This window comes from Scyliorhinus canicula, chromosome 6 (genome assembly GCF_902713615.1).
Source record: "Scyliorhinus canicula chromosome 6, sScyCan1.1, whole genome shotgun sequence".
Lineage (NCBI taxonomy): Eukaryota > Metazoa > Chordata > Chondrichthyes > Carcharhiniformes > Scyliorhinidae > Scyliorhinus > Scyliorhinus canicula.
The window spans coordinates 184593224-184619848 of NC_052151.1; the positions used below are offsets into that span (position 1 = coordinate 184593224).

The 26625-nt window shown below is 51.0% G+C and overlaps 1 protein-coding gene across 3 annotated transcripts in view; it reads right to left on the bottom strand.

The window, feature by feature from the left end:
* Positions 1 to 26625, bottom strand: part of col21a1 (collagen, type XXI, alpha 1) — a 363276-nt gene that overhangs the window by 18224 nt on the left and 318427 nt on the right. For all 3 annotated transcript variants that reach the window (XM_038800645.1, XM_038800643.1, XM_038800644.1), the window contains 2 exons: positions 7275 to 7466; positions 1685 to 1762 (listed from right to left, as the gene is read on the bottom strand). In XM_038800645.1, coding sequence (XP_038656573.1) covers positions 1685 to 1762; positions 7275 to 7466 — 270 coding nt within the window. The remainder of the gene's footprint in view (positions 1 to 1684; positions 1763 to 7274; positions 7467 to 26625) is intronic.

The following is a 26625-nucleotide window of genomic DNA, read 5'->3' on the forward strand; positions in this document are numbered from 1 at the left end:
GTAAATTAAATAACTTTTTAAGTTAAATAATTAAAAAACATAAAAGAAATATGGTAACTTTCTACTTATAGTACCTCCTGTTCGCTGCTGACCCTACTTCCTGAAACTTTACTCACCACACATCCCGATCCTTGACACTCCTGGTCGCTGTACACCCTCCCACTCATTGACCCTCTGATTCGGTGCCATTGCCTACTCCTTGCTGCTGACCCTCTGACTTGCAGTCTCTTCTATGCCCTTACCCACCCTGATGTTGCCAATCTTCTGATTTGCAGCCTCTCCTGTTCCCTAACCCACAATCTTGCTGCCCACCCTCCCACCTGCAGCTGCTGCCATTCCTTAACTCATCCTCTCGTCAATCCTTCCTCTTGGCAAATCTCCTGCTTACTGTCTCCCTCTCCTGAAAACTTGTTGTGAGTAAAGGCTCCGGAAATCAGCAGGGAGAGGCAGGAAGAGTAACTTCGAGAATACAGGCTCTACTAACTGATTAACATTAAAGCAAAACAACATAAAACAGAGAATGTTAAATGGGGACTTACTACATATAAACTGCAAGTTTGCATGTTGTTTTTTTAAAAAATGTGTTTCGATGAGATATTTATATAAGGATTTCAGTCATTCCCTGAGAAGGGAATTGCTGCTGCATCACTCAGGGAAAACAAGAGAAACTGCACCACAGTTTCACTGAAGACGTTTAAGGTAAGTAGACTGATAGTTGCATAATATTGGTGGGATGTTAGTTAATAGGTCACCAATAGTGGCATCTATTGGTGCAATACTACAGAAGGTTATGACCACACATTGTAATATACAATAATAGTTTGTTCATACATAATAAGACAGAAAATACATAATATAGAATATACACAATAATAATTAATGTATGATATATGTACATTTGGGTGGTCTTGTGGCACAATGGGTAGCCTTCCTGCCTCTGAGCCAGATGCTTAGGATTCAAATTCCAGTACTTGATGATCCTGGAAAGTACTTTCATAAGGCGTCCAAACAGGTTGTGTATCAACTTGTAAATCCTACCAACATGAGCCAATGGCAGTGGTAAAAGTGGGAGAGATCCCTGCTCAGCAATGTGATGGAAAGAAAATTGGAGCCTCTACCATCACAATTCATAGCTCCAGATTCTAACATGCTGGTCAGAGTGCATGTTGCCACAGCAACTTGGACTCCTTGGGGGGTTGTTTGGCTCAGTTGGTTGAACTGTCAGTGTGGATCAGGTCAGTGCTAACAGCATGGAGTTCGATCCACTTTCCAGCAAGGTGGATTCATGACCTGCCTCCTTGCCCTACCCATGGTGAAGGTTGTGGCGCTGTGGGTCAGATCTGCCTTCGGGTATGTTTGTATGGGTTGTTATTTTGATACATCCTGAATGAAGCCAAGATAAAAGAAATATCAGGAATGAATCATTTGAGGTAAAACTGTGCTCATAACAAGGGCCGGAATTCTCAGGCCGTTCACTGGCAGCGGGATTCTCTAGGGTAGGGTGACTTTAATGGAAAATGCCATTATACCATTGACAGTGGGAGGAACAGAGAATCCACCCAATACGTTCTACACATCTACACTGAAATCTTTAACCTGCCCACTTATACTTTAAAATGCTGAAAAGCGTCCTCTCTCTATTTAAATTCAAAAAAGAAAACAAGATATACTGTTAACATTTTACCTGGTGGTCCTGGTAGGCCATGTAGTCCAGGAGATCCTATTCCTCTATCACCTTTCTCGCCTTTCTCACCAGGGAATCCTGTGAAAAACAATTGTTGACAACAACATAACTGATGGTGTAAAAGGCTAAAATATTCAAATGTTGGCTGGAATTCTCTGGTCGTTGCGATTCTCTGTTCCCACCAGCAGTGCATACCCGCCCGTGGGTTTCCCGCGGTTTGGGATGGCTTCAATGGAAAATCCCATTGACAGCAGTGGGAGTATACATAGATACATAGAAAATAGAAGCAGTAGGAGGCCATTCGGCCCTTCGAGCCTGCTCCGCCATTCATTATAATCATGGTTGATCATCAAGTTCAATACTCTGATCCCACCTGCCCCCCTATCCCTTGATCCCTTTAACCCAAGAGCTATATCTAATTCCTTCTTGGAATTACACAACGTTTTAGCCTGAACTACTTCCTGTGGTAGTGAATTCCACAGAGTCATAACTCTCTGGGGGAAGACATTTCTTCTCACCTCAACACTTAACCTCAAACTATGACCCCTAGTTCTAGGCTCCCCCCCCCCCCCACATTTTTCCTGAATCTACCCTGTCTAATCCTGTTAGAATTTTATAAGTTTCAATGAGAACCTCTCTCACTCTTCTAATCTCCAATGACTATAATCCTAACTGATTTAGTCTCTCCTCATATGACCATCTCAGGAATCAGCCTGGTAAACCTTCACTGAACTCGCTCCATAGCAAGAGCATCCTTCCTGAGATAAGGACACCAAAACTGCACACAATGCTCCAGTTGTGACCTCACCAATGCCTTATACAATTGCAGTAAAACATACCTATTCCTATACTCAAATCCTCTCGCTATGAAGGCTAACATACCATTTACCTTCTTTACGGCCTGTTGTACCTGTGTGCTTTACTTTACTAGCTAGAAGGAGGTCATTCGGCCCATCAAGTCTGCACCAAATCTCTGAAAGAGCACCCAACCCAGGCCCACTCCCTGCCCCATAGACTCCACTGAATCTCCTTTGGAAGTCCAGTTTCAGTGTAAAGTTGACAGAACCGACAAGGGTGAGCTAACCCTTTTAAATTTCCATTCTGCAGGAAGTCCTTAGAACTCCTTAAATTATTCGGTGCCAGAAGTGCCATGTGTAAGAAACCCATCGCTAGATCCCAATCCCCAAGTGGGTACGTACGTACTTATTTCCAGCGATTGAAGCATGAGGACACCAAGGTCTCGCTGAGTATCCACATTTCTCAATTTACACCAATTCAAATAATCTGCCTTCCTATTTTTTGCTATTGATAACTTCACATTTATCCATATTATACTCCATCATTATATGCTTAATAATATGCCCACTCACTCAGCCTGTCCAAATTCCACTGAAGCATCTCTGCACCTTCTCACAGCTCAACCTCCCACCCAACTTTGTATCATCTGCAAATCTGGAGCTAATACATTTAGTTCCCTCATCATTAATATATAACGTGAACAGTTTGAGTCCTAGCACAGGTACCCCACTAGTCACTAGCCTGCCAATCAGAAAACAAACCCATTTATTCCAACTTTTTGCTTCTTGTCTGCTAATCAGCTTTATATCCATCTCAAGATATACTCGCAATCCCAGCCACCGCTTCTCCCTGGTCAACGCTACTAGTTACATCTTCGAAGAATTCCAGTAGATTTGTCAAGCATGGACCTCCGGTGACGCTATGTAAGAGTAAGACACACCAAAAGTAGCTCCTGGCTGGGTGTTTACTTTTGATTCCTTTTACCCATTTCTTCGGGGAAGTTTGAGGACCACAGGCCTGCTGTGGGCTTACAAAATTGTTACTGGACGGTCATGTCAAAACCGTTGACAAAGAAGCCCAACTTGAAGAAGGCTCAGTAGGGTAGCCCACTGATGGAAGGCGAAGGAGGTAAGCTGGCTGCTGCTCCCATTACTTTAGACACATTGACTGAAGTAATGGCACAGGAGCTGGAGAAATTCTGCAAACAAATTGATCGACAATTTAAGCAGCAGGGCAAGGAGATATGAAAATCCTTCAAAGCCATTACTCGAGGAGGCACTGGGTCCAATTTGGGTGAAGGTGGTGAAGACCTCGAACGAGGTTAAAATGCAGGATGAAGGGTGTGGAGGAAGCCCTGTTGCAGCATGAGGATCGGCTTGCCTCGTTGGAGGTTGAGATTGCAATGGTTGCGGATAGCAACAACAGCCTGAGATGAAAGTGGAAGATCTGGAGAACAGGTCAACGTGGTTAATCCTTTGATTGATGGGGCTGCCAGGTAAATGCACCGGGGAGGGCTCCAGCATGTTGCTCTCCTGCTGTGCCAGGTTGTGGAGGACACAGCAAACCGCCACAAAGTGGGTGGTGTGCTGCAGTGCACTGGTGTCATTAGCTAGGTCCTCAGCGGGTAACTCCTATCTCCCGAGAGCCAGCCGCCCATCCTGGGATCGTCCACAAAGAGGCCGGGGATGGCTGACTGCCCCAGGATATCACACTCACTGGGGAGCGTGCATAAACATGCATGATCTGCATATGGTGGTCATACATGGTTTGTATGTTCAGGGAGTGGAACCCCTTCCTATTAAATTTGGGCACTCCCAGATGGCCCAGTGATCGCAATCTATCAGCCTATCAGCCCCTGGATCAGCGGCACCCCGGTGATGGGGGAATCCTGTTGCCCGGTCACCTTGTTGGGCTTGGTCCAGGTCAAAGTTCATAGAGGGCGTGATCTTGCGGCCTCGTTACACTCGCGCTGAGGCGTAACAAGACCGATGAATGGCGAGAGAGGCCAAAAACGGGAAACGCGCCAGGCGCCAAACAGTTTGTGAGGCAACTGGCTTGCTCCCGTAGGTGAATTTGGAATCCCGCCGTAACATGGCGAGAAACCAATTACCATCATTTAAGCTCCCCTATTTCCATACAATTAATGAGAGCCAGCCATCATTCAATGGCCTCCTGTCATTCAGCGGCCTCCCCAGCAAGCACTCATGCTGGCGCCGATTAGTATTCCTTTTGAAAAATGTGAACCTGACAGTGGGAGAGGAGGAGGGGATGGGGATGATGAGGGGGCACGGACCAGCAGGGACTGGAGGTCAAGGCCAGGGAGGAACCCAAGGCCCAGGTAGAGGCTGCAGGACAGGCGGTAGCGGAGAGGATCCAGGAAGCCCAGAGGACCAGGGAGGCCCTTACACTGGCCCGATTCACCTAGGACGTGGCCTGGTCCATTGTCACATTCTTACCCACCTGCCACCCCTATTTCCCAACCTCCCTGGGTATGTGTCACAACACTTCAGGATGCTGGGACTGTGTCGGCACTGTTGAGGGCAGGGGGTTAATGATAACCCGCAGAGCTGGGCGCTGGTGCTCCTCAATCTGTGCCATAATCTGACCCCTGCCTGTCTGCCGCGTGCTCGCTTCCTACTGGTTGTGCAAAAGGGTGTTTATTTTTCAATATATATCTCCATTCTCCTGATGGAGCATCCTCCCCCCACTCCCCATTTCCTCATCCCCCCCACCCATGCCTAACCCCCTACCTACCCCGTCCCCCCTCCCTGGTGCCTTCAGTGATCCTCGATGTGTTTTGTCCTCCTAGCTCTAACACTATGGCCGCAATTCTGCCAAAGGGAGACAAAGTGTCGACGCCGGAGTGAAACCCGGAGTGTTTCACTCCGGCGTTGGAGGCCGCTCCTCGACCCCTATTCTCCCACCCCCAGGGGGCTAGGAGCGGCGGCGCGTCAATTTCGGGTGCCGGGCCTTGACGCTTGCGTCAAAACAGCGCCGCCTGAATGACACGCCCGGCGGTACCTAAATGACATCACCCGTGCATGCGCGGTTGCCGTCTTCCCCTCCGCTGCCCCGCAAGACATGTCGGAGTGATCTTGCGGGGCGGCGGAGGGAAAAGAGTGCGTCTTTCAGAGAAGCCGGCCCGACGATCGGTGGGCACTGATCGCGGGCCAGACCCCTCCTGAGCACCCCCCTGGTGCTCGATTCTCCCTCCGCCCCCCACAGGCTCCACACGCAGCGGTCGCGCGTTGTTCACACCGGCAGCGACCAGGTGTGGTTGGCGCCGGCGTGAACCGACCGGAGCGGCGATTCTCCGAGTGGCCTGTCGCAAAACGCGACACGCCGGTTTGGGGGGGGGGGGTTGGGAGAATAGCGTGCGGGTGCCAGGGCGGAGTGGCGTGATTCACCCGGCACTCCCGCGATTCTCCCACCCGGCGTGGGGTCGGAGAATCGCGCCCTATGTCTAGTTGTGTCCCGGGATGTGCATCAGAGGTGGAGGCAGCTGGCTGGCTACCTCGTTCCAGGCAAAAAGATGTTCAAGGTAGATGAATTGGCCACGCTATATTGGCCCTTAATTGGGAAAAAAAAACTGGCTAATCTAAATTTATTTAAAAAAAGATCATCCCCTGTCTGCATTTCATGTGCTGTAGGTTTTGTTTCCTTTAGCCTGTGTTCAACCAGTCTGTCCTGTGTAGCGGAACAGAGAAGGCAGATGTTGTGCTGTTGCTGCAGTTGTTGGCTCCAGATGCTGTTGGTACTACAACAATTGGTTGAATCCTGGTACTGCTATTGTTGGTGTGGTCACTTATGTTGCTCCTCATCAGAGATCCATGCTGCATAGATTGCTCCCATATGCCCCATTGTGGGCCAGCCCCACGGCGTCGTGAAACCCCTGGGGTGCTGACAAAACGGAGCACCCTGCCGGCGGAGAATCCAGCTCTAGGTTCATAGTTGTATCAAGTTTATTTAATACATAGCATTTTGAAAATAATAAATTCATTTTCTTCCCAAATAGCCCTTTTTTGATATTTGCACAATACTTGAGCGACTTGAAAAGATCAACATGAAACCTCCAATCATGGCATTACAAGAATATGTTTCTCATTCTCAAAGTGTATTTGTCAAAGTCTCTGCTGTCCTCAAATGTTTTTAGTTTGATCAAAGCAGTTATTGCTTGACAACCTTTAATTACTAATTCCTTCAAAAGCTGATCATGGTATTCTTTGAACTGACCATCAATCAAAGCAGATTAACAGATTGGCCCTTAACTACTCCCAGTAGTTCTGTCTCTTCTCAATTGAAAATCAAATGCACTTATGCGTCATTGTTGTTTTTGCAAAGTTCAGCGTGTGTTAACAGTGCTTCACATTGAATGCGAAACTAGATAATAAAATGAGGGGGAAAGGAATAGAAAGATATGTTGATAGAATTAAATGAAGTGGGATGTGAGAACGTGCATAAACACCGGCATGGAGCAATTGTTTCTGTGCTTCAGAATTCAATGTAATGTAATTTAGAATCATCAATAGGAGTGTGTGCTAATGCCTCTGCCATTTTTAAGGATTAAATATTTAAACTGTATTCTTGCGCTCCAGTTCTATTTATTAATAACCAATCACAGTTCCTTGTTAATGTTGTGTCTAATTTTGGGTTGTCACTCTTTTTGAAGGAATAAAACAGAAACAAACATTAGAATTTCTTGCCAAATGTGGACTAAAGAAACAGAAAAGTGATACACATGTATAATGAGTTGGATATTAAACTGGATTCCAACGCATGTTTTCAATCTTACCCATGAGTCCTTGAATACCCGGAAGACCAGGTAAACCTAAATGCCCTGGTTGACCTTGTTCACCATCCAAACCTGGGAAACCAGGTGGGCCTTGAATTCCTGGTGGTCCTGGTGGTCCAGGTGAACCCTGATGTGACTGACAGTGCCAACAGTTTTGATTCCTTTGGTTCCGCGAAACTGCTGATAATTGGGCTAGTATAGTAAAAAAAGAATGGAATGACAATGAAAAATTAAATCACGTATTAAATCAAACAAAAATATTTAAAGTAGTTACTTTTATCAACATAGCGCAGCCCGAGAGCAAATACTCTCACACACAATATATATGGGCGCAGTTTTGTGGCGATTGATCCTTGAACGGGAGCACAACAAAGCCGGTAGATCCCGGGAGAGGCCTCTCATGGGTTTCCCGGTAGTCTTCATGCCTCGTGGGATCTACCCGTGAGGTGTTGGGAATCTAAAGTATGCCCTAAAAGGCGTGACCAAATAGTGTGCATCTAAGTAGGGTTTAAACTTACTTTGACGAGTTCACCCAATATCTACAAGCCTCCCGGGATCTAACGGCCCCCCCAGGGATGCTGCAACCGGTCCCGTTCAGTACTGGATCACACACACGTTAACCAGGCAAAAAAGCACCCAGTGGTTTCCCGGGCCATTGGAGATGCCTGGATGGTCGGAGATTGTGGCATCTTGGGCCTCCCTCTGGAATGCGGATACCTTGGCACTGTCCAACTGACACCTTGGCACTATCACCCTTACACTGCCAAGGTGCCTGGATAGCACTACCAAGCCGGCAAGAGCATTGACAGGGTGCCAGGGTGGCAGTGCAAGGGTGCCTAGGTGCCAGGTTGGCTCTGCCATGGGTCAAGGCCTGAGGGGGGCCATGCCCATGAAAGGAGGGTGGAAGGGGGGTGGTTTGATGGGGGGGGGGGTGGTGCATGAAATGCAGTTTGGGGCCTCCAGGAGTTTGGGGGGGACGGGTTGGGGCCCTGAGGGGCGGGGGCTGTAATGGGATGTGGGGGGGCCAGAAGAGGGGGGAACCCCCAGGGACCCCATAGCAAGGTGTCCTCAGCGGGGTGGGGTGGGGGGGGGTGTATAGTGCCCATGTGTGTGGGGGTGACAATGCCCATGGCTGGGGAATGTGGGGGACTTCACAATTTCATTTAGAGATCGAGGCACCCTTTCAAAATGGCGGGTTGACCTCTGAGTTCAGCTCCCCAGTGATGAAAAAAATTCTAAGGGCACGATTTAACTAAAAGGGAACAAAGTCCATAGCTAGCGTGTTTAGCCACTTGTTTCCGGACGCTCGCAGCACCAAGAAAAACATGGATATAAATAGCCACTTGCATTAGATAAGGGGCCTTTGCAGGGAACAAGCAGCCGAGGTCGCACAAAGCCTTGTTTTCTGCACAGAGGAGCTCTGCTCGCCGGAACTCCTCAGTATAGCAAGAGATCAGGGTCCCATGTTAACTGTGGCTCAACAGTAGCACTCTTGCCTCAGACGCAAAAGGTTATGTGTTCAAATCCCACTCTAGATATGTTTTTTTTTTATAAATGTTTTTATTCAGTTTTCATATTTTATATTGAACAAATTACAAATTGTTAGGAGAGAAAAAGAACAAAAAAAAAAAAAAAAAAAAAAAAAAAAAAACAACAAACAAACACGCAAAAATTAACATACATATTTACAGGTAAGCATCTTCGTAGTAGTAACTGCGCCCGCCCCCCCCCCCCCCCCCAACATGTTTATTTAGTTTGGTTTTGGGCCTTAGCTAGCCATCGAACCCCCGTACCGAACCTGTAGCCCCTCCCGCTACCTTCCCCCGACTATTCTTCCTCTTGTACATTGGCCACAAATAGGTCCCGGAACAGTTGCATGAATGGCTCCCACGTTCTGTGGAAGCCGTCGTCCGACCCTCGGATGGCAAATTTGATTTTCTCCATTTGGAGAGATTCCGAGAGGTCGGACAGCCAGTCCGCAGCTCTGGGCGGTGCTGCTGACCGCCAGCCAAACAGGATTCTACGGCGGGCGATCAGGGAGGCAAAGGCAAGGGCGTCCGCCCTCCTCCCCAGGAATAGATCTGGCTGTTCTGAAACCCCGAAGACCGCCACTATCGGGCATGGCTCCACCCTCACTCCCACCACTTTGGACATAACCTCGAAGAAGGCTGTCCAGTACTCCACGAGTCTGGGGCAAGACCAGAACATGTGGGCGTGGTTGGCCGGGCCTCTTTGGCACCGTTCACATCTGTCTTCCACCTCCGGGAAGAACCTACTCATACGGGTTCTTGTTAGGTGGGCTCTATGTACCACTTTTAGTTGCGTCAGGCTGAGCCTTGCGCACGTGGAGGTGGAGTTGACCCTATGCAGTGCTTCGCTCCAGAGTCCCCACCCTATCTCCATCCCCAGGTCGTCCTCCCATTTCCTTCTTGTTGCGTCCAGTACGGTGTCGTCCCTATCTACCAGTCGGTCATACATGTCACTACAGTTCCCTTTCTCTAGGATACTTGCGTCCAGTAGGTCTTCCAGTAGTGTCTGTCGTGGCGGTTGTGGGTACGTCCTTGTCTCCTTTCGTAGGAAGTTTTTGAGCTGCAGGTACCGTAGCTCGTTCCCCCCAGCTAGCTGAAACTTCTCTGTCAGTTCGTCCAGTGTTGCGATCCTGTCGTCCGTGTATAGGTCCCTGACTGTCAGTGTCCCCCCGTCCTGCCTCCACCTTTTGAAGGTGGCGTCAGTCAGTGCTGGTGTGAACCTATGGTTGTTGCAGATGGGAGCCCTGTTCGACATTTTGGTCAGGCCAAGTTGCTGCCGCAGTTGGTTCCAGGATTGGAGGGTGGCTGTCACCACTGGGCTGCTGGAGTGTTTTTTGGGTGGGGATGGGAGTGCTGCCGTGGCGAGGGCCCGGAGGGAGGTTCCCATGCAGGAGGCCTCCTCCGCACGCACCCACTCAGCCTCTGGCTCCTGGATCCATCCCCTTACTCGCTCGGCTGTTGCTGCCCAGTGGTAGAATTGTAGATTCGGGAGGGCTAGCCCTCCCCTGGTTTTTGTTTTTTGTAAGACCTTCTTTGGGATCCTAGCATTTTTACCCCCCCATACGAACGCCATGATGAGTTTGTCCAGCGCTTTGAAAAAGGCCTTGGGGATGTAGATCGGAATGGATCTAAACAGGAAGAGGAACCTGGGCAGTACGTTCATTTTGATCGTCTGAACTCTCCCCGCGAGGGAGAGCGGGAGTGTGTTCCATCTTTGCAGGTCCTTTTTAACTTCCTCCGTCAGGCTGGTGAGGTTCCATTTGTGGATCCCTTTCCAGTCATGGGCTATTTGGATCCCCAGGTAGCGGAATTTATGTCGGGCTTGATTGAACGGCAGCCCCTTTAGTGCTGCCCCCCCCCCCCCTTGCGGGTGTACTGGGAAGATCTCACTTTTGCTCATGTTGAGTTTGTAGCCCGAGAAGGCTCCAAACTCTTTCAGGAGCGCGATGATTCCGTCCATGCTGCTTTGTGGGTCCGAGATATAGAGGAGCAGATCATCCGCATAGAGTGAGACTCTGTGCTCTCTACCTCCCCTTCGGATCCCCCTCCAATTTTTTGCTGCCCTGAGCGCGATTGCTAGCGGTTCAATTGCTAGTGCGAACAGCAGCGGGGACAGTGGGCATCCTTGTCTGGTGCCCCTGTGCAGCTGGAAGTATTGGGAGTTGGTATTGTTGGTCTGTACACTCGCCATGGGTGCGTTGTACAGGAGCTTTACCCAAGCGGTGAACCCTGTTCCAAGCCCGAACCGCTCCAGTACCTCTATGAGGTATTTCCACTCGACTCTGTCGAAGGCCTTTTCTGCGTCCAGGGAGACGATCACCTCTTGTGTTCTCTCCCCGGAGGGGGTCATTATCACGTTCAGCAGGCGCCTGATGTTCGCGGTAAGCTGTCTACCTTTGACAAAGCCCGTCTGGTCCTCTGTGACCACCTCAGGTACACAGTCTTCTAGCCTCTTGGCTAGGATTTTGGCCAGTATTTTGGCGTCTGCATTCAGCAGAGATATGGGTCTGTATGACCCACATTCCGTTGGGTCTTTGTCTTTCTTAGGTATCAGCGAGATTGAGGCCTGTGCTAACGTGGGTGGCAATGTGCCCCTAGCTAGCGAGTCTGTGAACATCTCCCGCAGGTGCGGGGCCAGCGCTGTCGCAAATTTTTTGTAGAAGTCCGCCGGGAATCCGTCCGGTCCCGGCGCCTTCCCCGCCTGCATGGAGCTAATGCTGTCCATGATCTCTCCCAGTGCTAGTGGTGCTTCCAGATCCCGTTTTCTGCCCTCTCCCACAACTGGTATGTCCAGTCCGTCAAGAAACCGGTTCATCCCAGCCTTCCCCGTTGGGGGCTCTGAGGTGTACAGCTCTTGGTAGAAGGCCTTGAAGGTTTTGTTAATCCTCTCTGGTTCTGTTTCCAACGTGCCTCTGGTATCTCTGATTTGCGCAATTTCTCTGCTGGCTGCCTGCTTTCTCAGCTGGTGGGCCAACAGGCGGCTGGCTTTGTCTCCGTGTTCGTATAGGGCCCCGCGTGCCTGGCGGAGTTGGTGTACTGCTTTCCTGGTGGAGAGCAGGTCAAAGTTCCTTTGTAATTCTTTCCTCTCCGCCAGGAGTTCTACGGTCGGGGCCTCGGAGTATTTATGGTCTACCTCCAGTATGGAGTCGACCAGCTTCTGCCTAGCCACCCTTTCCTCCCTATCTCTTTGCGCTTTGTAGGCTATGATTTCCCCTCTTAGTACGGCCTTAAGCGCTTCCCAGAACGTGGAGGGTGAGACCTCCCCGTTTTGGTTGATCTCAGTGTACTCCGCTATGGCCCGCGCTATCCTTTCGCTGAAGGCCTTGTCAGCTAGTAAGGCACCGTCCAACCTCCATTTGGGGCGCTGGGCCCTTCCCGTCTCTAGCCGCACATCCATGTAGTGTGGGGCGTGGTCTGATATCACAATTGCGGAGTATTCCACCTTGTCTATCTCTGGAAGCACCGTTTTCCCCACCACAAAGAAGTCAATTCTGGTGTACACGTTGTGTACTGGGGAGAAGAAAGAGAATTCTTTCTCCCCCGGGTGGGCGAATCTCCAGGGGTCTACTGCTCCCATCTGCTCCATATAGTGACTGAGTTCCCTTGCCATGTTTGAGGTTTTCCCCGTTCTGGGGTTTGATCTGTCCGTCGTTGGGTCCTGTACACAGTTGAAGTCCCCCCCCATGATTAGTCGGTGCGTCGCTATGTCCGGGATTTCTGCCATGGTCTTTTGGATGAAGCTCGTGTCGTCCCAGTTGGGCGCATACACGTTAACTAGGACTACCGGCGCCCCATCCAGGGCCCCGCTGACCATGACATACCGTCCCCCTGGGTCCGTAACCGTCTTTGTCGCCCTAAACATTGTCCTCTTGCCAATCAGGATCGCCACCCCCCTGGCCCTTGCCCCATAACAGGAATGATAGGTTTGTCCCACCCAGCCCTTTCTTACCCGCAGTTGGTCCTGCTCCCTCAAGTGCGTCTCTTGGAGGAAGACTATGTCGGCCCTCATGTTTCTAAGGTGGGTGAGGACTCTAGATCTCTTCACTGGGCCGTTAAGTCCCCTTACGTTCCAGGTGACTATTCTGGTGGGGGGCTTCTGCCCCCTTGCTCCTGTGGGGTTAACCATATTTGTCCGGTGGACGCGCCCCTGCCCTCTGGGGTTTCCCTTTGTTAGGGGGCCGTCCAGGATGTCCACTATCACTGCTCTCCCCATGCGGTCGGGTCCCTGCGCTCCGGGGTTCCCCCTTGTCCCGGGGACACCCGCCATGGCCGTCCACTGTGTGTCCGCCACGCGGGTAGCCCCCTGCACTCCGGGGGGCCCCTTCACCCACAGACCGTACTGGGTGGGTGTTTGCAGCAGTTCCCTGTTTCGAGCCCTTGTCTGTGGCACTTTGTGGCCCTATTCCCTTTCTGGCCTCTTTTGTCCCTTCGTCCCTGCATTTCCCCTCCCTGGTCTCTCGCCCCCCGAGTGCCCCCCCCCCCCCCGCTCTATCCCTTTCGGGGATACCCCTGTGTACCCCTCCATTGCCCCTCTCTCCCCCATTCCTGTCCCCATTTGCTCTCCCACCTTTGATGGGTGATCCCCCCCCTCCCCTGCCTGGCGCCTTCCCCCCTGTTGGGGGTGCGCTGCGGCCCTGCTCTGTTGCGCGCCCCCTTCGCTAGCTTTCCTGCTAGCACGGTGGCTCCCCGCTCGGAGGTTGCTGTCCCCCTTCCCCTCTCCCCTCTCCAGTACTCCCGTTCCCTCGTGCCGGGGCCTGGCCTCCCACCTGGAGCGGGCCCTTGGGCATTGGGTTGTTTTTCCTGGGTGCTCCTGCCAGGGGGGAGGGGGCTGGCTTTGCCTCGCCCCTCCCCACCCCCCCGTCGGCATGACGTATCTCCTTGCCATGGGCCCCTCGTCCCTACTTCCCATGGCGTTTTTCCAGCCCGTGCTCCTCAACGAATCTATTCGCCTCGGCAGGGGCTGTAAAGAAATATTCCTTGTGTTGGTATGTGACCCAGAGTTTTGCTGGGTACAGCATACCAAAACGTACTTTGTTCTTATAGAGAGCTGCTTTCGCTCTGTTGAACTCCGCCCGTCTCTTAGCTATGTCCGCTCCAAAATCCTCGTAGATTCTGATGGCGTGCCCGTCCCAATTGCAGGCTCTATTCTCCTTGGCCCAGCGCAGGATTGTCTCCCTATCCCGGCACCGGTGCAGTCTGGCTATAACTGCTCTCGGTTTTTCCCCTTCCTTGGGCTTCGGGCGCAGTGACCGATGAGCTCTGTCCATTTCCGGTGGGGTGGGAAAAGTTTCCCGCCCCACTAAGGAGCCCAGCATCGCAGCCACGAATGTTGTGGGATTTCTACCCTCTATCCCCTCTGGCAGGCCCACTATCTTAATGTTTTGCCTTCTCGAGTTGATCTCCTGGTCGTCTACCCTGCCCTTCAGGCTCCCCTGTGTTGCACTCAGTTTCGCCATTTCCCTCTCCAGGGACATGACCCGGTCGCTCACGTCAGTCGCTGCCTTCTCCAGCTCTTTAATGGTTGCCCCGTGGGCTTCCAGTATCTTCCCTTGGGTTTCCAGTATCTTCCCTTGGGCATCCACTTTCTCCTCCATTCTGGTCAGAGCCTGCTGCACCCCTGACATGGCCCTGGTCATTGCTGCCTGTGCTGCGGCCTCTGTGTCTGCTTTTAACTCTGCCTTGATTGCCTGCAGCTGCTCCCTCACCACCTCTGCAATGGCTTCCTTCCAATTCACGCCCCCCTCTAACCCCAGGGGAGAGGTTGCCCGCCCGTCCAGCCCTTTTGGATGCGGCGATACATTCTTCCCGCTGCTTCGCGTGTTGACTCGTTCGCCCAAGCTGGTTTGCCCTTTGCCCCGTCCACCTCCGGTGCCCCCTTTCTCTTGGGTCCCTTCTGGCATTTTTTTCTCCCCCTTCCCCTTCATCGTTTCTTCTCTCCTTGTTCTTCTTTTCCCCCTTTTCCGCACCCTATTTTAATTTTATTTATATATATATATATATATATATAAAAATATATGTATATATTTTTTTTTAAATGAAAAATTTATTTCCCCCCTTCTTTCCTTTACCCCTTTATTTCACCCCTTTTCTCTTTACCAGTTTTCTTTTGGGTTTTTATTTTAAAAAAAAGAACAGAAATATAAGTCTCTTTTTTCTTTTGTTTTCTCTCTCCACTCGCCCAGGAGAGAGAGAGAGAGTCCCCCTTTGTCCTTGCCACGTGGTGGTCACTGCAGTTGGGGGGAGGGGGAGGGGCGAGTGGGGCTGCTGGTTGGGGGGGGGGGGGGGGGGGGGTTTGTGTCCCCGCTGCTGGTTGGGGGGGGGGGGGGGGGGGGTGTCCTCGCTGCTGGTTGGGGGGGGGGGGGGGGGTTGGTGTCCTCGCTGCGGGTTGGGGGGGGGGGGGGGGTTGGTGTCCTCGCTGCTGGTTGGGGGGGGGGGGGGAGTTGGTGTCCCCGCTGCTGATTGGGGGGGGGAAGGTGGTGTCCCGCTGCTGGTTTGGGGGGGGGAAGAGGGCCCGCCGCTGCCGCACCGTTCCCGGCCCGCGTGGGGGGGGGGGGGGGGGGGGGGGGAGAGAGGGGTTGGACCTGCCGCTGCTGGGCCTCCCTGTCGCCGTCGCTCCTCGCCTCCGCCTTCCGCCGCCGCCCGCTCCTCCTCAGCTGCCGCCCGCTCCTCCTCCGCTTCTCCTCCGCTGCCGCCCGCCGCTGCCGCCCGCTGCTCCTCCGTTGTCGCCCGCTCCTCCGCCGTTGCCGCCCGCTCCTCCTCCGCCGTTGCCGCCCGCTCCTCCTCCGCCGTCCGGCCTGTCGGGGGGGTTCCTTCCTGGCGCTTGCGGGAGCCCCTCTCCCTGCGACCTCCTCGCTCGCCGCCCGGAAGTCGAGTCCCACTCTAGATATGTAAGTGCTAATTAAATAAAATGTAGTACTAAGGAGTCACCTTTCAGATGGCCACATTGCAGCAGAAAAGCAGCTCACCGTGGCACAGTGTGGCTGATAAAATTTGGGAGACCCTGCTCCCGGGACCCACCTGGCTCGCAATGCCTTGCGGGATCCGAGACATTGCACTGCCAATGTGAAGCTGGCATTTTGGGCAGCACGGTAGCATTGTGGATAGCACAATTGCTTCACAGCTCCAGGGTCCCAGGTTCGATTCCGGCTTGGGTCACTGTCTGTGCGGAGTCTGCACATCCTCCCCGTGTGTGCGTGGGTTTCCTCCGGGTGCTCCGGTTTCCTCCCACAGTCCAAAAATGTGCAGGTTAGGTGGATTGGCCATGCTAAATTGCCCGTAGTGTCCAAAATTGGCCATAGTGTTGGGTGGTGTTACTGGGTTATGGGGATAGGGTGGAGGTGTGGACCTTGGGTAGGGTGCTCTTTCCAAGAGCCGGTGCAGACTCGATGGGCTGAATAGCCTCCTTCTGCACTGTAAATTCTATGACAATTCTATTTTTTAAATGCCGTCCTGATCTCCAAGGTCCCCATTGTGACCCCCAAACCCCCCAAGGCCCAACATACGAAGGGAGGGTTCCCGTCCTCATCCCATGCATTCCGTTCAACACCCATGCAGGGCATCCCCGGCCTGATTGCCAGCACACATAAAATGCCTGCTTGGCACCTTGGCAGTGCCAGCCTGGCATCCAAGCAGTCCCCTTGCAAGCTGGCAGTACCACCTTGGTAGTGCCAGGATGCCCAGGTGGCACCAGCAGTGTCAGGGTACCACACTGCCCAAAGGGCATGCACCTGGGGGCTTCCAATTCACTGGGAGACCCCCACGAATGCCATTCCCTCTGGTGCAGCGTGGCTGCTCGATCACGCCGCAAGTGTGGACTAAACCAGTGAGAAACTCCCCAGGGTCCACAAAAGTGACTAATCGTTTGATAGCGACGGGGAACTCGTCAGCAGAGCCGACATGATTCTTCCTGAAAAAGCCGCCACAAATGAACTTAGAAATGTTTCCATTAAACTCTGTCCATACATACACACATGCACACACACACTATATGTAAGAGGTGATTGTGCGATCCTGTGCTTCAACAGGGGAATTAAGGAGTGTAAATTGGCAAATGCACTAAAATAGTGTGGCCGTGGCAGTCCTCACCCTACTCCATATGAGCACGTTTACCATTTAGATTGCAGGATCATGGAAACGGCAACTCAATGTTGAATAGTTGTCTGAATGACTGCCTTTTGCATTATTGAAGTAAGATTTCTTCACAATTTCTGTTTCCTTTTTAAATTTAGAGTTCCCAATTATTTTTTTCCAATTAAGGGGCAATTTAGCGTGGCCAATCCACCTAATCTGCACATCTTTGGGTTGTGGGGGTGAAACCCACGCAAACAAGGGGAGAACGTGCAAACTCCACACGGACAGTGACCCAGAGCCGGGATCAAACCTCGGTGCCCTGAGGCAGCAGGGCTAATCCACTGTGTCACTGTGCTGCCCACACAATTTATGTTTTAATGCCAGCTTGACTCAGTAGGTACGAGCTTCGCCTGAGCACAAAGGTTGTAGCTATAAGCACCAGTCTGGGATTGAGCACACAACCTGTGGTGAATCACAATCTAGTAATTCACACTGTTATATTGTATGTATTGTGTTGTTGTAAGCTCGGTATACGAGCAGTTGCACGGCTCTGCCCATAGGGGGAGATGAGGAGTTTGTACTGGGCTCCACCCTTGGCTCCGCCCATGGCTCCTCCCACTAACCGGAAGTATAAAGCTTTGCAGTCGTGAGCCTGCCTGCCAGTTCACCTCGTCGCAGGCAGGCTCTGTTGTAAGACTATTAAAACCACTGTTGACTTCCAACCACGTGTCTTGTGAATTGATGGTCACATCAATTTAATAGTCTATGGAAACTAGAAGAAAATGACTATGGAATCAGCCCTCAAACCTGACCGACTAGAACTCGATCCGCAGGCTGCAAAGGCGAGAGAAATCTTTCAACACTGGCTCAGATGTTTCAAGGCCTACCTGGCTGAATCAAGTACTCCAGAAACTACAGAGGAGCAGAAACTCAGTCTAGTGCATGAAAGGGTGAGCCACTGTATATCTACTCAACTCAATATTACTAACTCGTATACGGGGGCCCTAGCCATGCTAGATCGAATGTACGTGAGGCCCATCAACGAGGTCTACGTGTGCCATATTTTTACGACCCGCCGCCAGCGCCCCGCGGAGTCGTTGGAAGAATTCCTGCGGGAATTAAAGACGTAGCTCGGGACTGTAATTACCAAGTTGTATCAGCCGAACAGCACATGGAGCTTGCCGTCAGAGATGTATACGTAGCAGGGCTCAGATCAAACTATGTGCGCCAGCGGTTGCTCGAAAAAGGGGCCCAGAATTTAGAGGACACGGTAGAATTGGCTACCACCATGGAGGTCTTGTTCCGCAGCCTCACCTCGTTCCCCGCGGACCAAGCGACCCCATCCTGGGCCCCCAACCAGCGACTGCCCCAGGCCTGCGCCGCGCGGCCACCCACCCATCACGCAGCTCCAGTGTGCCATTTTTGCGGACAGCCCCAGCACCCACGGGAGTACTGCGGTCGCAAGGACACTATGCCCGGGTCTGCATGGCAAAGCAAGCCCCCTCTCCTCACTCTCCCGCAGCCCAGAGCACCCATTTTCAAAATGCACAGGACCACAGGCCCCGAAATGCTGCGGCCTGCACTCCGACTCCGCCCCCAAACGACACGTGCGACTCATGGGGGCCGCCATCTTCGCAATCCCCCTCCATGCGGCCGGCCACGTGCGACTCATGGGGGCCGCCATCTTGGGTGCCATCTTCCTCGCCGCCCGCCACGTGCGATCCACGGGGGCGGCCATCTTGGGATCCTTCCTCTTCCAACTCAGAAAATCGCCTCGAAGACTGCGAACTCAGAGGGCAGTCACCACGGGGCCACTCCAGCACAGCTGATCGAGCCGCCGACTACCCGCAACTCAGCGCGGTCACGTTGGACCAGTCGCGTCCAAAGCACCTCCACAACTCAATGATGACCGTTAAAATCAACGGGTACAGGGCACCGTGTCTCTTTGACTCCGGGAGCACCGACAGCTTCGTACACCCAGATCTGGTAAGTCGCTGTTCGCTCACTATTTTCCCTGCACGGCAAACTATCTCCCTCGCTTCAGGCTCACACTCCTTTCACCTCCAAGGGCGCACCGCCGCAACCCTAATGATCCAGGGCACTAGCTACGCTAACTTCCAGCTATACGTGCTCCCTGAACTCTGTGCCCCACTCTTACTGGGACTCGACTTCCAGTGCAACCTCAAAAGCCTCACACTCAGCTTCGGCGGGCCCTTGCCCCCACTCACTATCTGCAGCCTCACTACGCTAAAAATTGACCCCCCTCCACTCTTTGCCAATCTCACGCCGCACTGCAAACCCGTAGCCACTCGCAGCAGGCGATACAGCCTGCAGGACAGGGTGTTTATCAGAACCGAGGTCCATAGGCTTCTACGTGAGGGGATCATAGAGGCCAGTAATAGCCCCTGGAGAGCTCAGGTGGTGGTCGTCAAGACCAGGGAAAAATTTCGAATGGTTGTGGGCTATAGCCAAACCATTAATCGGTTCACGCTCCTCGATGCGTACCCCCTCCCCAGGATTGCAGACATGGTGAATCAGATCGCCCATTATAAAGTCTTCTCCACGGTGGATCTGAAGTCTGCATACCACCAGCTCCCAATCCGCCCGGAGGACCGCCACTACACGGCGTTCAAGGCCGACGGCTGCCTCTTCCACTTCCTCTGGGTTCCCTTTGGTGTCACGAATGGGGTCTCGGTGTTCCAACGAGCAATGGACCGAATGGTGGACCAGTATGGGCTGCGGACCACGTTTCCTTACCTGGATAGCGTCACCATCTGGGGCCACGATCAGCAGGACCACGACGCTAACTTGCATCAATTTCTCCAGACTGCCCAGAAACTCAACCTCACGGACAACACGGAGAAATGCGTTTTCCGCACGACCAGGCTAGCCATCCTCGGCTATGTCATGGAAAACGGAGTCCTGGGCCCCGACCCGGACCGTATGCAACTCTTACAACTCCCTCTCCCTCATTGTCCCAGGGCCCTCAAAAGGTGCCTGGGGTTTTGCCCAGTGGGTCCCTCAGTATGCGGACAAAGCCCGCCCACTATTTAAGGCCACACTCTTTCCTCTATTAGATGAGGCCTGCCAGGCCTTCACCTGCATCAAGGAGGACATCGCCAAAGCGGCCATGCGGGGGTGGATGAATCTGTCCCTTTCCAGGTAGAGAGCGATGCCTCAGAGGTCGCTCTCGCAGTCACTCTAAATCAGGCAGGGAGACCAGTCGCCTTTTTCTCCCGAACACTCTCCGCTTCGGAACTTCGACACTCCTCAGTCGAAAAGGAAGCACAAGCCATCGTGGAAGCTATACGTCACTGGAGGAACTACCTCGCAGGTAGGAGATTCACCCTCATCGAAGACCAAAGATCGGTTGCCTTTATATTTGACAACTCACAAAATGGCAAAATTAAAAACGATAAGATCCTACGGTGGAGGATCGAACTCTCCACCTACAAGTGGTAGCATGGTGGTTAGCATAAATGCTTCACAGCTCCAGGGTCCCAGGTTCGATTCCCGGCTGGGTCACTGTCTGTGCGGAGTCTGCACGTCCTCCCCGTGTGTGCATGGGTTTCCTCCCGGTGCTCCGGTTTCCTCCCACAGTCCAAAGATGTGCAGGTTAGGTGGATTGGCCATGCTAAATTGCCCGTAGTGTCCTAAAAAAAAAGTAAGGTTAAGGGGGGAGTTGTTGGGTTACGGGTATAGGGTGGATACATGGGTTTGATCATTGCTCGACACAACATTGAGGGCCGAAGGGCCTGTTCTGTGCTGTACTGTTCTATGTTCTAAGTACGATATCATGCACCGACCGGGGAAGCTCAATGAGCCCCTAGATGCCGTGTCCCACGGCATGTGCGCCAGCACGCAAGACGACTGCCTGAAAGCTATCCACAATGACCTCTGCCACCCGGGGGTCACCCGGCTCGCCCACTACGTCAAGACCCGAAATCTGCCTTTCTCCACCAAGGAGGTAAAAGCCGTCACCAGGGATTGCCCGATCTGCGCGGAGTGCAAACCGTACTTCTATAGACCAGACAGGGCCCACCTGGTAAAGGCCTCCCGGCCCTTTGAACGCCTCGCAATCGATTTCGAAGGGTCACTCCCCTCAACCAATCGGAATGAGTACTTTCTAAACGTAATAGACGAGTTCTCCCGCTTCCCCTTTGCCATCCCGTGCCCCGATATGACTTCCCACACAGTCATTAGGGCCCTGCATAGTATCTTCACCCTGTTCGGTTTCCCCAGCTATGTACACAGCGACAGGGGTTCGTCCTTTATGAGCGACGAGCTGCGTCAGTACCTGCTCGACAAGGGCATTACCTCGAACAGGACTACCAGCTACAACCCCAGGGGGAACGGGCAGGTGGAGAGGGAGAATGCAACGGTCTGGAAGACCGTCCTACTGACCCTCCAGTCCAGGAAGCTCCCGACCTCCCATTGGCAGGAGGTCCTTCCCGACGCACTCCATGTTATTAGGTCCCTCCCATGTACAGCCACCAACCAGACCACTCACGAGCGGCTATTTGTTTTTTCTAGGGGCACTACCACGGGGGTTTCGCTCCCAGCATGGTTGAAGACACCAGGCCCGGTTCTCCTCCGGAAGCACGTCCAGACCCACAAAACTGACCCACTCGTGGAGAGAGTGCACCTACTCCACCCGAACCCTCAATATGCCTTTATTGAATACCCTGACGGCCGTCAGGACACTGTTTCCCTCCGGGACCTAGCGCCTGCAGGTTCCAGCTCCGACACTACTACCGCCGAGGTACCCCTCACACTACACCCTACCCAACCCCCCGCGCCCGGCGCCCCCACGCCCGCAGGTTCTCTGCCTGTGCTCCGCGCCCCTGCGCCTATGGTTTTCCGGCGTTCCCCATCACCAGTCGAACCAATCGGGTACGAAGATCAGACCTAATCACCCCCGGAGTCCACCATGGTACCCTTGACGACCGCCACCACCCAGCCACCAGAAGAGGCTACAACCCCGGTGCTTCGCAGATCTCTGAGAATGACTCGACCGCCGGAACGCCTCAATTTGTAGACCCATCACCCCCGCTGGACTTGATTTTTTTTACAGGGGGTGAATGTGGTGAATCACAATCTAGTAATTCACACTGTGTTATATTGTATGTGTTGTGTTGTTGTAAGCTCGGTATACGAGCAGTTGCGCGGCTCTGCCCATAGGGGGAGATGAGGAGTTTGTAGTGGGCTCCACCCTTGGTTCCACGCATGGCTCCTCCCACTAACCGGAAGTAGAAAGCTTTGCAGTCGTGAGCCTGCCTGCCAGTTCATCTCGTCGCAGGCAGGCTCTGTTGTAAGACTATTAAAACCACTGTTCACTTCCAACCACGTGTCTTGTGAATTGATGGTCACATCACAACCTAGAACAACACTTCAGTGCATTCCTGAGGGAGGTCTGCACTGACAGAATATTTCCTGCCTGCTGAATTGTGGGTACAAAATTCCCATGGCACTAGTCAAATAAGGGCAAGGTGTTCTCTTGATATCCTGGTCAACATTCTTCCCTCAAGGAACAGGTTAACTATCCTTCATTTGTTGTTTGTTTACAAGTGATTGGAACAGAGTGCAGTGTAAACACAGTTTAAAAGTTGGGGATTTGGTGTAAGTTGGATTCTTTGGTAAGTAGCACTGGTGAGTAGTGTCTAACTGAAATTTAACTTTTTAGTGTTTATCTTAACTTTTTGAATCTAATTTAGAGCTTGAAAAGCTATAAAAGAAACTGGGAAAACCTGTGTAAATGTAAATTGAGTACAGAGGGGAAGGAGTTGTTTCTTTCCCCAATACTTGTACTGGTTCCTATAAGCTTGAGGCAGTAAGCAATATTCCTTATAAGCTGCAGAGTCAACAACCCAGCAGTTTCTGTGCACGTGGTACACAAGTCGGCCCCTTTAAGTTACTGCATGTGGACAGCTGCACAAACCAATTTAAAACGCCACACACTTAAATAAATCACGCACAGACTATGACAGAGCGTATGACATGATAGCCATTACTAAGAGAAAGTTGCAAGTCGGTGAGGGTTGAGAGCTAAATATATCAGGTTATAAGATCTATAGGAAGCAAGAAGCTCACTGTCACACAAGGCAAAGCAGCCTGCTTGGCCAGCATTGCATCCAACATCTTAAACATTCAATCCCTGCACCACCGACACACAATGGCAGCAGTGTGTACCATAGCAGTGTGCATTGCAGCAACTAGGCAAACCTCCTTCGACAGCAGCTTACACTTGCATGACCTCTACCACCTGAAGGTCAGGGCAGCAGATGCATGGGGACATTACCACCTGCAGGTTCCCCTCCAAATGACACACAATCCTGACTTGGAACTATGACCCTGATTTGCCATTCTGGAGCCTAAGTGCTCCTGCCAGCAGAGAACAACGGCTGGTCTCCACTGGCGCTAGGAGCGGTGCCCAGGTGCGGGATTCTCTTGCCTTCACATCCCTGCCCCCTCCCACCTCCCATCGCCCCATCCCACCCTCCCAGGGTCTATGTTACATCACTCCAGGGTGGTGTGTCAGCACTGGCAGCAGGGCAATATACAAGGTAGCAGGGTGATGCTAACCCGCTGTGAGGTGAGCTCTGGTACTTCCCAATCTGTGCCATGGTCTCACTCCTAGCTGATTGCTGACAGCAGGCTTACACTCATCACATGCACGTGGTTTGCCGCGGAGTGGCGGGCCAGGCAGATATATGACCACCGTGTCTGGGCGCTGGGGCCGGAGGGCAGAGGTCAACAGGGAGTTGGGGGGTCAGGTCTGCCCGCAATATGGAACAATATGACACAGGTTTCACATGTCTCGGGTGTAATGTGTTTTAATGGTGAACAATCATGACCCTAACTGTCCCTAGATACCGATGCCGCTGCCCCTCGCCTCTCCAGTGCCCCCTCAGTAATCCTCAAACTGCTTAGCCTTCCGTGCTCTTTTGCGACATCCAGTTGTGTCCCCAGAATGCACATGTAGCTAAAAAGAGAACTGGGAAGCTTCTCTGCCAAACTAAGAATACTGGAATCGCAAAACTAATCAATCTCCTACTGAAGTCAATGCTACTGGAACCTCAAAACTGACTATTCGTCCACTGAAGTCAACTCGACTGAAATCTCGAATCGCAACACTCCATCATCTCCTCCCCATGAGTCAAGGATTGTTCCATCTATCTTTTAAAAATATTTACTTACTTTGAACTCAATTCTCCCTTCTAATCGGTATGAATGTATACACATGTATTTTTTATCATTTTCTTGCCTTGAATACTTACTTAATAAATTCACTTTATCTTTAACTCAAGAAATCCTGATTAAATTGGCTCCTTTTAAAACATAAGTGTTGGGTCTGGTGAGGAAGGTATCTATGAAAAAGAATCCTTTTTAGATTAAATTTTGTTGTGACTAACAGAAGGGGTTGAATAAATCAGGGACCAGTTCAACCGGGTTTGTAACAATTTTGGGGTATCCCAGTCAGATAGTGACAAATTGAGGGGTCTCGCTTGTAGTGATATCATGGTTGTGTTGTAATTCACCAACTGACCACTAGGAGTCTCATTAGTACATAAGTGAATGTTAGAGTCAGGTGACCTCAGACTGACTGGAGAGCTGGAAGCGAGAGGGAGTTGTTTGTGCATGATCATATTGCTATTCATCTGTTGTTTTGGATATAGTGGACCCACAGTTAATGTTAATAAATCGTTTTTAGCTTTAGCTACAAGTGTTCTTGTAATATAAATCAGGCCACCTGACAAGAACATTACTTGGTACCAGGGTTGGATGGTATTAAACACTGAGAAAAAACAAGCCTGTCACGAGGTCCACAGAGATTTGAAAATTTTGTAGACTGCAAGAATGAACAACATGGAGTTGTTGAAGCCACCAATAAGTCTCAGATTTCATGGTAATGAGGACAGCAAATGGTGTGTGTTTAAACAGTAATTTAATCTGTTTCTTACTGCAGTAAATTTAGGAGATCAATCAGATTTGCGTAAGGTAGCGATGCCCCTAACAGCGGCAGGGCCGAAGCAATTGCTGTGTTTAATACGTTTAAATTTGCAAACGATGAAGAGAGTAAAAATTTTAATGAAGTAATTTGAAGATTTGAAGAACTTTGCGCCCCCAGAAAGATTGAAATTTGGAACGCTTTGTGTTTAGATCATGTTTACAGAAGACTAGAGCGGCATGTGGCACTGGGACTGAGGCGCCGAGGTCCCAGGTTCAATCCCGGCTCTGGGTCACTGTCCATGTGGAGTTTGCACATTCTCCCTGTGTCTGCGTGGGTTTCACCCCCACAACCCAAAGATGAGCAGGTTAGGTGGATTGGCCATGCTAAATTGCCCCTTAATTGGAAAAGAAAAATAATTGGCTATTCTAAATTTATATTAAAAAAATGTTTACTGAAAACAGAAGAGTCTATAGATAATTTCATCACTGATTTTAAAGTTAAAAGCTAAAACCTGTAATTTTTCTGCGGTGGCATTTTCCATGTCTCGGGACTAAATTGCGTTTGGTGTGAATGAAAATAAGCTGAGGGAACGGTTTCTGAGGGAATCAGAGCTGTCTTTGGAAACAAGCACTTGGGTTGATGCCCTTTTCCCAAAAAGGCGGGAAACCTCCATAAATGGCAGGAAAATTCTTGCAGCTTCTTGCACACCAACAAACAGGTTAAAGATCAGGACGAGGTTTTGCTGTGTAAAAGATGTGGCCAAAGGCACAAATTAAGGCAGTGCCCAGCGTTTGGCAGGTTTTGTTCCAGATGCAAAGTTAAAAAATCACTTTGCTCAGATTTGATATTCTAAGCTCAACCCCAGATCAGTCAGCACAGTGGAAGACACAGTCTTGAGTAATGAAACATCATTGTTTGTTGGAGTAATAACAGAGAAGAATATTTTTTTGGAACACTTAAAAAGAGCATCAGTTTGCATTTTTTAAAGATAAATGCAGTTGATATGGACAAATGGCCGCGACCAAATAAAGTTAGACACTGGTGTCAAAGTCAATTTAATCAGCATGATTGATTAAAAAAATTTAAAAATTCAGCCGATTAGAAGAAATCACAAAATATCTGTGAGAGATTATAATGGTTCAAGCATTAAATGTTATGGTGCTTGAGACCTGGATGTGGTGGTGAAGAGCACAGTTTAGTCCGTCCCATTCTGTATTGTGTCCGAGGGCTTGGATTCATTATTAGATGATCAGTCCTATAAAGAATTAGGTCTAATGCAGTTGGTATATAGCACCCACATATAGGATGATTCTAAGAACATTATCAACAGATTCAGCGATGTGTTCACCGGTTTTGGTGCACTATCATTCACCTACAAGATACAACACAAAGAGGATGCAAACCTGTAATATATGCACCATGAAAAGTACCTGCACCTCTTCAGAATTGCCTCAAAAAGGAGCTAGACAGAATGACAAAATTAAAAGTAATCAGAAAGATAGAACCTACCGATTGGGTAAATTCCATGGGATGTGTAAAGAAAAAGAATGCTGATATTCGCATACGTATGTATCCAAAAGATTATAATGAGAATATCAAAGCGAACACTACCGAATACCAAAGCGTGAGGAAATCACATCTGAGATGGCTGGTGCACAATTCTTTAGGAAACTTAACACATCTCAAGGTTTCTGGCAGCTAAAGCTGGACAGTTGACAGTTGGGCTCCATAAGCCCCCCCGCCGTATATCGCGAACCGCGGTATAACGGGGGACTACTGTATCATCATTTGGGGCTCAACC